This window comes from Parasteatoda tepidariorum, chromosome 7, assembly GCF_982258835.1.
Source record: "Parasteatoda tepidariorum strain Cologne lab strain chromosome 7, Ptep-v5.0, whole genome shotgun sequence".
Lineage (NCBI taxonomy): Eukaryota > Metazoa > Arthropoda > Arachnida > Araneae > Theridiidae > Parasteatoda > Parasteatoda tepidariorum.
Genome location: NC_141761.1, coordinates 79,242,211 through 79,255,010, shown reverse-complemented (window position 1 = coordinate 79,255,010; position 12,800 = coordinate 79,242,211). Strand labels below are relative to the sequence as shown.

At 27.0% G+C, this 12,800-nt stretch overlaps 1 protein-coding gene across 1 annotated transcript; it reads left to right on the top strand.

Moving 5' to 3' along the window:
• The first annotated feature begins 971 nt into the window (after positions 1–971).
• On the top strand, positions 972–11,966 carry LOC107446698 (uncharacterized). Its single transcript, XM_087168112.1, has 6 exons — positions 972–1,099; positions 1,346–1,486; positions 3,310–3,357; positions 7,456–8,010; positions 9,794–9,991; positions 11,648–11,966. The coding sequence occupies exons 2-6, from the start codon at positions 1,358–1,360 to the stop codon at positions 11,732–11,734; spliced, it is 1,017 nt and encodes a 338-aa protein (XP_087024238.1). The 5' UTR covers positions 972–1,099; positions 1,346–1,357; the 3' UTR covers positions 11,735–11,966.
• The last annotated feature ends 834 nt before the right edge of the window (positions 11,967–12,800 follow it).

Here is a 12,800-nt window from a genome sequence, read left to right as displayed (position 1 = left end):
ATCGCCGATCATTTTGGCGGAAAATTAATTTCACCAATCAAGATCTCATACTCCCATGATAGTGATCGGAATCAGTGTATGAATCATATGCAGTAAGAACGGCTCTGTAAGAATGTGCAATCGCATGCAATGAGATGGAAGCACGGGGTTTCAGGCAATTTTTAAGAAACACTCACACCGCGTGTGGTTACCTCACCTCCAAGAAATATGAGAACTTACTGTTGCTGTAGATCATTTACGACACACTAAAGCTGCACAATGGGCCATTGGCGACGGCCTGGGGGGAAAAATCCCTGAGGCTGATCCGAAGATATAACATCCTAATTTCGATCCTCTGCAGAGGGGATGGCACCCCCACTTTGATAGCCCAATGAGCTGCACGCGAAGTCGATCACTTTACGGTAGAACAGTTTAACGAGAAATAATACCGCACACCCTCGGTCCCTATGCAGACTGTGCAACTCACCCCTACACTGATCACACCCAGTGATGCTTGACTTCCGATTAGTCCACTGCGAGCGGTTGAAAACTTGCAAAGCTGCAAATTGCGAGATGCAAAATAATTGCACTTAAAAAAAATCGTTGTAGTTGTAGTAGTTCATTTACGTCGCTCTAGAGCTGCACAATGGGCTATTGGAGAGAAAAAAAAATCTATTTTTTGCAATTGGGCATACTATAGGCTACGTCACAGGTTGTGTTATTCCTAATAAATTTAACCCATGAACGGCATTTTTTGCGAGCCTAACTTCAAGCCACAAATAAACAAACGAAGTGTTTGATCGTTTCAATAGCTGCTCGCCAGATTTTATTGCATTATAAAGAAAAGTAATTGATATTCGATTTTTGATTAATAATTGATTTATGTGGATAGTGGCATTTATGTGGATAGTAGCATAGAATTTAGCATTGCGTCATGGTAAATGTTATTCCTACTAAGTGGAAGTAGTTGTGTTTTTTTAATATTATACCCGATTGAAAAAATTGCATCCAGCAAGAATGTAAGCAAAAATAGACAGTCGTAAGCTGTCTAAGTAAATAATAAATAAAAAGATAAATCGTAGTAAAAATGTTTTGAGACTTTTACTTGGAGATTTGAAAAGTAGGTATAATTATGTAATTTAAATCAAGTAGCTAGCAAGTTTACGTTGCTCTGATGATTCTAAATAAAATTCATTGAATGGTTGTTATTTTTCTTTATTGCTATCTTAAATTATGCTCTTTCGTAGGATTCTCTTACTATTTTAATGTTTCCTTATTTGACAAAAATTAAAAATAATTTTTGTACCCAAGTCAAACTAATTTTTTCACGAGCTACTGAATTTAAGCTGTGTTTAATATGTTTTAGATAACAACTAACATGTCTTTGGTTGCATACGCTAGTAGTGATGATGACTCTCAAAGTGAAAAAGAAGATGAAATATCAGCTGAAACTTCTCTTCCGAAGAAAAGAGAGCCAGTTAAAATAAGTATTCCATCCTTAAAGGAGGTATATAATTTCTTTATTTTTTCCCTTAAATTATATCACATAAGATACAATGTGTTAAATTTTGTGTCTGATTAGTATGACCTATTTTTCGTCCCCGTTTCTGTAAAGTTGTTATGTTTATTCGAATACTAAATTTACGTGAAAGATTTTTGCTAAAACTTTTTTGCTGGGAGATTTCTGCATCGTGATCTGTGGCAGAATGATCGCCTAGTCTTGGAAACTAAAAAAAACATCACGGAAAGGGACCAACTAGAAGGGTATAACGCATAGCCACCCCGGGCAAATATCAATGTGTTTTTTATAAAAAAATTTGCAAGTTTAAAATCTATTGGCACCTTGGCAATTGTAGTTGGCGCTACAGGCCGTGTAACAGAAATATCCCCTTTTTTGCTATGTCTTTTGACTATTAATTGTTTACAAGCCTTTTCTTCTTTAAACTTGTGGAAGCAAAGTTATAAATTGAATACACTAATATATTTTCATAAACTTGTATACTTTTTTTTAAAAAAAATATTGTGTTTAACCTTACTGTAAGTAATCACACAAATTTGATTGGAAAATTGTACTGATGGGGTGAATTGCAGGTATGTGTTTAAATTTTTTTTTTTTTGTTGCCTGAAATCATGTATAAACGAAAACTATACATTTAGTCAGAAGTTAAAATAAGTGAAATGTTTGTTAATAAATACAGTGCAGTTAAAAATAAATAAATAATCAATAAACCTATCAAACCCAGGGTTGGATTGTTTGATAGAACTGTTACATAAAGATCAATTAGAACCATTTGCTTTTAACTAAAGTGTTTAAAGTGAATGATTTTTTTAAAAAAGAAACAATAATTTTTTATAGTTCAATTTTCTATTATTTATATTAACTTCAGTTTAAACACTGAATGAAAAAATATGAAATTTTCATATAAAACTTTTTTAATTTAATATGAATATGTGTTACTTTAAATAAACATTCATTTGTACATTGTTTACGCATCATTGTGCTTATGAGAAGGTATATGCATATAAAATAATTTAATGTGGTAAAATTCAAAGTTAAATTATGTCTAAAAAATTGTTATAAAATAAAACAGACCATTATCAATTCGATATTCTGAAATTTTCTTTATTTTTAAAAATTATGTGTTCATTTATGATGTTAAAAATCTAATATTTCTAAATTTGTAATTAATAGTATTTAAATTTTTTTTTATAAGAGATATACTTAACCAATTATTACAGTCGCATTCTAAATTTGAACTGATACTTTCATATTTTAAATTTGAATTGAAAAAGATAAGAAAAATGTGTGATATTGTTTTACTTCAATGACGGTAATATTTACTTAATGTGCCGCAGTTTAGTACTAATTCATTTTTGAACCTTTCAACAAACAACCTTTCAATTAGAGAAGAATTGAATTTCTCATAATTTTACTGATTGTTCAGTTGGAATTTGCTTAATGGCAACTAATGAATTCTGATGACAGTTTGCGGGCAAAAATTTGTATTTTTTTAGCTATAAATTTTTTTTATAAGTTAACATAATATAAAAATGTTTTCCTTTTCGGGAATCTAGGTCATTATTTCACTTTTGCATTAAAAATTATCAAATTTGGTAAGGTTTCCTTGTTAGTTGAATCCTTTATTCAGTTTCTCTCAAAAATAAATTCCAGTTATTATTATTGTATTAAACCTGAACATTATTGCTATTGAAACAGTGGTTTTATAATTTATGTTTTCAGAATTTATATATTTTTAGTTTCATTTGTTTATTGTTAATTTTTTATTTATTTATTTACCTAATTTATGGCATAATTATTAATTTTTTTAGTTTCAAGAAGAAGATAAGCCTGATCCTATTGTGAAACCTAAGCCAAAAGTAAGTGAATTATTTAAATTAGCTATGTTTTTATTCTGTTTGATATTATTTACTTTGATGTTTGATATTATTAATGAAATTATTTGCAATTCGTCTTTATTATGAAATTATAAATGTTGGTGATTTTAATTTCTTTTAATATTTGTATGCATGGTTCTATTTGAAATTAATGATTTAAAAAAAAACTAAACAATTAAGTGTGTTTTCAATTTCCAAAAAGTAATGTTTGGTTTTTGTTAATTTTTGTAAAGTATTTTGTTAAAAAATTTTAACCAATCATGCTAGTTTGCCTCATGTTAATTATCAGTCTATCTAGTGAACTTGCTTTGTTAATTGTCATTATTTTGTCATTAATTACTGTATATCTATAAGTTATATGTTTAACTTATGAGGCGATATGTCAAGACCTACTAAATATAACTGCAAACATATTATGTAATTTTGATTGTTGTTGACATTTATGTTTGATTGTTGACATTTATGATTGTTGACATTTATGATTGTTGTATTTTATAAATTAATTTTTCTCTTTTTATGTTTATGAACCATTCTGCACCGTTTAATAAAATTTTACTCAATGCATAAAGATTGCAATAATAATTTCAAAATCTACTTCTTTAGTAAAAAAAAAAAAAAAAAAAAAAAAAAAATACAGAAATAATAATATTAAGTTTAAAAAATTGTATTTGTTGAATCTTGTTTAAATTAAAATTTTCATTTACTAAAAGTTACCATTGCATTGGATTTATGAAAACTTAGGTGTAAAAAAAAAATGAATTTGTTTTTGTTAGAAAACCATTATAAAGCACAGTTCAATTGTCAGAAGTAAAGTATTTAGAAAGCCCACATTTGTCTCTTTTTCTTGAATCTTGGGGTTAAAGTGTGACATCGGATGAATTAGAAGTTGTGGTGGTCTTTGCAGTGATAGATTACCCTTCTTCTTGCTAACCTTTCTGCTTATATTGTCCTTTACAATTGCTTACGAATTGTATGTTAGATCTGATCTTAATTTTTAAGTGTTGCATTTATCTTATCAACACACAACTTTGATAACTAGTAAATATAATTTTTTTTTTGTGTTATAGACAATTTATTTAGTACCATGGGTTAGAAAGTACAATGGACAATTGCAGCATCTCTTAAATTTTCCAAATTATAGTCATTACTTCTTAAGATTGATTTCCTGATTACGAAAATATAATTTTTAACTCTGACAAATAAATATTTATTTAATTATTAATATTTTAATTTGAGCGAAAACGCCCTCACTCGAAAACGACCGCTGATTGGTGTGACGTCATTAGAGCCTTACTCCTCACGACCTTCCCGTTGTTATTATGTATTTTCTTTCTTGCGGTTTTAACTAGCTCTTCTTTAACTTATTTTTTCCAAATTTTCCCGCGTGTATTTAAATGCGTATTTAGCAGCAAATATTTTGAAATCTATTGCATATATAGAATCAAAATGGAAGAGGGGTTTCAAAAAGCTCAAACGGACAATTTGCCGCAAGTTACTGAAGAGATGATTATGGATTTTTTTCGAACGAACCAAGATTTCATTTCGCCTGAAATCAAAGGCATAAAGGCTCAAAGGTATAAATTTGTTTATTTATAAACTGTAGCTGTAAATAAGGGCGTCGGCAAGGAGGTGCACTTGCACTACCCTGGATTTTCTTTAAGCAATTAAAAATAAATAGAAAAGCAATTTAGTTATAAAATTTTATGTAAAAAATTGATTAATCAAACAAGAATTGCAATCATACAGAATAGTTTTAATCTTTTTTTTTGTGGAGATGGTAGTTTGTTAGAGGGTTGCACCCCCCTATATTTTATTCTACCGGCGCCCCTGGCTGTAAATAATTTTGTGTGTGAAAATGGAACGGCGATTTGTTATAACACATATAGGTACACGTTAAAATATAGCAAGGATTTAAGTATACTAAAAACATCTTTCCACTTTCATAAAAGTATAAAACTAAACGCTATTCTTACACACTAAATTATTATTACTCACAAAAACAAATAATTATACTTACTCACAAAATTATTATTATAAACGTTATACTTACTCTTTTATTAAAATTATTTTATTAAAAATTAATTTTAATAAAATGTATTATTTTATTAAAAATTAATTTGAATTAAAGTTATTATTTTATTAAAGACCAATTATAAACAACTTTGTAATAATTACAATCAATTTTATTAAAATTAATTTAGTTAAAAATTAATTGAAGTCAATTTTATTAAAAATAATTTATAAACGATTTTATAAAAATAAATAAGCTATTATTTTTATTAAAAATTATTGTTTTATCAAAAATTAATATTTAATAAAATAAAATTAAAGAAAATTAGATTCTAATTTATAAAAAAAATTAAAGAAATAGTCAGAGGCAAGCTAGTTATAGAATATTTTTACCCTTTCTACTGTCAAACATAAATACACATCTTCAATTTTAGTATATTTTACTTTAACTACACCTGCTAATGTTTTTTTATCGAATATTTTTTATTAAATTTAAAAATAAGTTTTGCTTCATAATATTTTTTAAAGTGTTAAATCCAAGGTGTAAATAATAACATGAACCATTTTGAAAGATACTGGTACATTTTATGAATGATGTATTAAAAATCAAAAAGATTTTTATTACATTATATTTTAAAGCGTCTAGTTATGCAGATAGTGTGCATATTGAAGGATTTAAAAAAATATAATAGTTTTTATCCCTATTCTGTAAAAAAAAGAAAAAATTAATGTATACTAAATTTTATATTAAATAACTATTTCATAATTTAAGGTTTCCAGAAACTTTTGGAATTTTTACGGAAAAGAAAGATATGAAATAGCGATTAACACAAACTAATATTACATGGACATAGGAAAGCTATAAAAAACTTCTTCTTCTTTATCGACACTATGGCCTTGGGGAGGCCAGGTCTGTCTCAATTGGTTGTTTAGTCTAATAAGATTCTGTTTTTCAGTTTTTAAATCATCTTTTTCACACACACACACACACATATATATATATATATATATATATATATATATATATATATATATATATATATATATATATATATATATATATATATATATATATATATTAACTTCAGATCAGCAAGACAAACATATGGGGATAATGCTATAGGCTATGGGCATTTTTCAGAAAATTCAGGATTTTTATTCTCATCACGCTTCATTAGATGGCACCATCTTTTCCTTATCTCAGCTTTTCTTGGCACATCAAAAAATATCTTTTCAGGAGCTGTGGAAGTTGTGTTAGTGCACATAGGCACTATACAGTACTTATATTTACTTGATGAAGACATCAAACAGCAATACACTTCGATTTTAAAATATATTTTTAAAAAAACAAACGACGTTCAACTAGGCAAATAAACAAGCGTTAAATCACCAAGGAGAAAAAGTGTAAACAAACGCGAGTCAGGCTCGAATGGCGTCACTTTCTTAAAAGTCACGTGACTTCCTTTTTAAACTGAAAACGAAAGTACACGATTTTTAATTGCTCTTAATTAAAAAAGTAGCATTTTTTGGGAGGTAAAAAGATGTTTTTCAGGACTTTTCCATCATTCTGAATTCATTAAGAACATAAAAAAAATTGACTGCAATTGTCCATTAATATCACGGATGCTGTTGCTGTCAAAGAGCATAAAGTCAAATTGAAATCAAAACCTGAAAGAAATCTCATCTGAGTTTGAAAAAAAAAAGTTACTCCTTTTTAGCATTTTCTACATGCACACTGTACTACTCCGATTGCGCTGTTAATATTTTAAAATTCTTTTTTATTTTTAAATCTTTAATATGAATTTTAAGGTAACTAAGTTTATAATGGTTGGTTTCTGAGTCAAACATTTACATTTGGGAATTTTGGAGAATGTTGATAAAATTTCATGGACAATTGATTTTAGTGGAATTTTATTCTGTTCTAATAAAGTGAAAAAAGAAAAAGATTCTATCAGTGTTCTTGCTTTGAAGAATTTTTTGTATTTTATATAATGTAAACATTAATTTTTGTTTTGTAATATTGAATTATATTTTTGATAAAATTTGAAATTTTAATAATTTTTGTTTAAGGGTGGATCTGGTCTTTTCAGTATTCTTCCTCCACCAAAGAATTCTTCAACATTTTCAAAGCCTGGTTTCACTCCTTATGTATTTTCCAAAAAGAAAGAGTCAAAGCCAACACCACAAAACCGAAAGCAAATAACGCCTACAGTTTTGAAGAAAACGCAAAAATTGGAAAGAACTGAGGAAATTGAAAATTCTGTTGATGAAATTGATGATGATTCATCTGAGAAAATGGATTACTTTTCTTTAAATACAGAAACTACATCTGGTGATAATTCCTTGAAAAAATATGAAATAGAGCTAAATAAAAACTTTGTTGTGCCTACACTTAACACAGACTCTTCCATTAGTCAAGAATCTTCAATAAAAGTATCTACTAGTGAAAACTATCCTGTGAGTCACAGTGTTTCTAGTGCAAGTTGGAATGAAAACTATGGATTTAGTGAAACTTCAGTACCTGAAACTAGTAGTTCTACAATTGATTGGAGTTCTTTAGAGATGAGAAATGCATCAGGACCTTCTGAATCAGATGGATCACTTGATTTATTAAAAGATGAACAGGTAATTTTTTTATAGTCTAAATATCTAGTATGAAATGCCATTAAATTATTCCAAATATAGTAACTTACTTTTTATATATTTAATGAATTATTTCTTTTCTATCTTTTATAATTTTTTATTTAAATTTTTTTATTGAAATTATCTCACAATATATTGCAAACATGATCAATAATTAGAAAAATCTATTAAAAAAATGGAAAGATATAGGAATGCATCATATGCTCCTTAAGAAACTAGAAGACTTACTGCTAATAAGTTCCAGTTGCACAATTTTTCAACAAATGGCACTACTTATTGGGAAGTTATAAAATACTGTTTACCACTAGATATCAAATCAATCCAAATAAAAAATGTCTATTCATTTGATTGAATTTAATGAGTCTCTGCAGATTTCTTCTCAGATTACACTTCTGTGCTTCTAGAATAGTTTTTATTTTGAAAAACCTTAGCTATTTTCAGTTAGCATGTTTATAGCTATTTTCAGTTAGCAGAGCTATCTAATAATAAACCTCATAACTAATTCTAAAACTTGATGCAAATAAAATGTAGTTTCCTAAACAAGCAGCATATTTCTATCTATAACCTTTTATTTTTCTGTAATTATTAACCTATTACTTTTAATATACTCAGTGTATAAACTTTTCTGTTAGATAGAATTTCTGAAATCAGATAAAAATTTAATGAATTCATTTCAAGTTTGCTATTTTTATATGACCTACGATGAGAAATTTTACATTTTGAACCAAACACGTATTTTGGTACACATAATTAATTTTATAAATTATCATTAATATTATTTCCAAAGTATGTTTTTTTATTTAATTAGAAAAACAATTTTTGAGAAAGTAACAGTGGTTGTTATATCTTAAGAAATTCTGCTTCTCTTAAACTGAATAAAATGCCGTAATATTATTTATGTCTGAAAACTTCCTTTGTAATCTCTAAATTTTTGTTTCAAAAAGCAATCTTTAATTAATTTTTATTCTTTGTTCTTCTGAGTAAGTATGGAAAGAATATGCATCTAATATGTATCTAAGAATATTTATCGAAGAACAAATAAAAAAAAAATTTGGGAAATAAGTTTGGTATCAAATTAAAGTAGAATATTTATCAAAGAACAAATAAATAAGAAATTTGGGAAATAAGTTTGGTATCAAATTAAAGTAAAGAGTAATTAGTGTGAATGAAAAATTATGTTTTATTGTAGAAACCTAATAATACAAATAATTAGCTACAACTTTGGCTAAAAGTTTCTGTGGTAGTATATTCTTGGAAGCCATCTTATAGTGAATCTTCCAAATTTTACTAGAGCATCGGAATCTATCACCCCTCACCTGCTTATAGTCAAAACTATGAATATATTATATTTTGATTATTTGGATACATTTTTAAGGAGGTAAAAAATGAATTCAATAATTGTGCCCTCAGGAGAATTTAAAATTTTTGATATAAGCAAAGTAATTCTGATATTAAATATATGTTTTATTATACATTTTTATTAATATATATTATTATAATGTAATTAAAATGAATTAATAATACTTAAGTAGAGAAAATTATACATTTTTCAGTTTAATTAAATAATGTTCCAAAAATGTCCTGCTCTCTCTTTTGGCCTACTGGAAAGGTTGCTGTGAGGGATGTTATTAAAGTGGAGGCTCTATTTGAATTCAGAGGGCCATTTCATATCAGAACAGTTTCTGGACGCATAAAATTTATTTAGCAGCGCAGTGTTATTGTTGCGCATTTCTTTTTGGTGAAATTGTCTTTTTCTTCCTCCTAGTTTATGAAGCTCAAAGGTAGAAAAGAAATGGAAAATATCAACATCATAGATGTGAGTGCTGACGACCAACTCACTGGGAAAGATCAATGGATTATGCAGTCACTTACTGAAGAAACTTATCGACCATTAAAACGTAGGCATGATATGCCTACATCACAGCAAAAACGGAAGCATCAAATTACCTATTTAGCTTACCAAGTAAGATTTTTTTTTCCTATTTTACTATGACTTGATTAGAATGAATGTTTAATTGAATGTGGTATTTACTTCCCATGCACTTTACTTCCATTTTCATTTTATAAAAAAATAAAATAATTACTACCTTCAAGTATTATTTTATCAGAACTTGTTCAATTCAGCAATTTCCCATAGTTTTATCAGTCTGCTAAGATTATATATCGAATTTTCTTTTTGAAAGTGTGTCTATATCATTGAAAAAACCCATTTGTTTCTGGAACTCGCTTATATTTTATATTTTTTGTGTAGGATAATAATTTACTAACATATTTTGCCCTCCCTCCCCTTGGCAGAATCGCGACGACATGGTGACATTGTCATAGAGTTCATGCAGAAAGTTTTCTCCTTTGGGACTTCAAAATTTTGATATTCTTTTCTGCTGAAATTTGCGAAATATTTAGTTTTATTTCCAGAATTATATTCAGAAGATGTCTTTCTCGCGCATCGGATAGGAAAAAAATGCTTGTGATTTTTCTATTCTCATTTGAAGATAATGTAAAATTAAGAATAATGAATTTAAAAGTTTTAATTTTCTTTTCTGCAAAAATTTTTGAGATACTTTTTTTTCTTCTCCAGAATTATATTTAAAAGATGATTTTCTCATGCAACAGAGGTGAAAGAAATGCACGTGAATTTTTTATTTTCATTTGAGAATAAAGAATAATGAAGTGAAAAATTTTAGTTTTCTTTTCTGCAGAAATTTTGTAAATTTTTTTTCTTCACTAAAATTATATTCAAAAAATGTCTTTTTCGCGCATCAGAGTGGGAAGAAATAATCGTGATTTTTCTATTCTCATTTCAGAATAATAAAGTTAAAAAAATGGTTTTTCTTTTCTGCAAAAATTTTCTGAATTTTTTTTTCTTCTCCAGAATTATATTCAAATGTCTCCTTTCTCGTGCATAGTTAATTTCACTATGTCGTAAATTAAAAAGAAAAAAATTTGTTTTTTTTGTAATGATTTAAAGAAATCATTAAAATGTTTTAATTAACTAAGTTTTCTCTTCTGTTTTTCAATTTTGTGACATTTAAACAAACTGTCAGCCACATTATCAGATTCTCTAATTTTTTCACTCATTTGCATTTATTTTATTACCTTTGTAAATTGTTTGCTGTATTAAGTTAACAGTTGGTTGCATCAAAATTAGTTGCTCATATGCAAATGTACTTGTGAGTGTTAATGCCCTAGTCATTTGAGCTCTTACTCCATATCTTTTATTTTGTATTTGTTTTTCTTCTAGTGTTTGCAGATTTGAGTTCATGATATTTTATTTATTATTGTTTTCTTTAAGTCATTGCTGTATCTTGTATTTATTTCACGCCAGTATTTTCTTATGGTTGAAGTTTTGCTTTTGTCATTGTTTCTGTTTATCGGCCTGACTTTCATGATGTTTGCAAATCATGCCTGTAAAATGCTTATACGTGTACAGAAAAAAAAAGTATGACAAAAAAATCGGATTTTTTTAAAGTTAGTGTTTTTATTCATTTATTTATTGCATTTTTGTATTCTCTTGCTATAGAGAGCCTGAACTCTTTTAAGTTAAAGTTTATCATAATTTAAATAAAATCAATGAAATGAACTGATATCACATAAGGATTAAAATGTCATTATTTTTCAGGCCAAGGAACGGGAGTTGGATTTGAAAAATCAATGGGCTCTGAACAATCGCACAAGACGTGAAACGCAAGCAAAATATGGCTTTTAATTAACAAACATCTGTGTGTAAAATTGTAAATATACATATATTTTTACATTGCTTTTACATGGAGCGTTTATTTGCATTGTATGAATAATTTGGAATTCATTCTCATTAATTAAATATGAAACATGTTAAAAATTTTGAGACTTATAGTATTTTATTGTGTTGGTGTAAATACCTGATGCTGACAACATTAAGATGTAATATATGATATAACTGTAATTAAGGTATAATTATATGGTAAGGATTTTGTTCAAATTTCATATGTAGATTATACTTAATTAGGATAGTCTATAATGATGTAACTTAGTTTTTTGACTTCATTTTTTATGAAGATATTTAAAATCTATATTTAGGGTGGTTATTTTTAAAAAGATTTCAAAGTGTACAAAACAAACATTCTAGTGTTCAAATTTTCTAGTTTGAAACTTTATTCTCTCATTTTTGTTCTCCTAAAAAAATAAAACTTTTTCTATCTCATATATCTTTTGCTTAGTTAACAACATTAATGTCTAAAATTGGCCCATTTTGTTAGAAAAAGCATTTTTTTAAGATACTTATAGAAAACCTTTGCAATAGTTTATGTTAGACCCTATAACTAGGGAGAATTATAAATATATTGATAAAGTTTTACTGGGAATTGAATTGAAACAATTGTTATCAGAGCTTGAAATTTATATCTTTGCTGAATAAATTTGGAGAAATAATTTTTTTCTTTAATCATATCGAACAAATATGTTTGGTATATCTGCTTTGTTTTTATATAAATAAGATTCTTGATGAGATTCATAAATTTTTTCCCCTTTTTTTGATAAAAAAATATAAAATGGTTATCAGATCTTCATATTTTTTTTACACTCTAATTGGTATTATTGATATGTTGATAGAATGTTTCCATTTTTTGTTTTTATGTTACTTGTTTATTCAAAATGATACTTTTGTTTTTAATTTTATTTTGTTTGAATATTTGAATCAAGATTTAAATCGTAAAAACTGTTATTCTCAATTTTTTTTAAAGTAGACTTTAAAATAAAATACAATGTAAAGCAAAACTTTTATAGGTACTTATTTG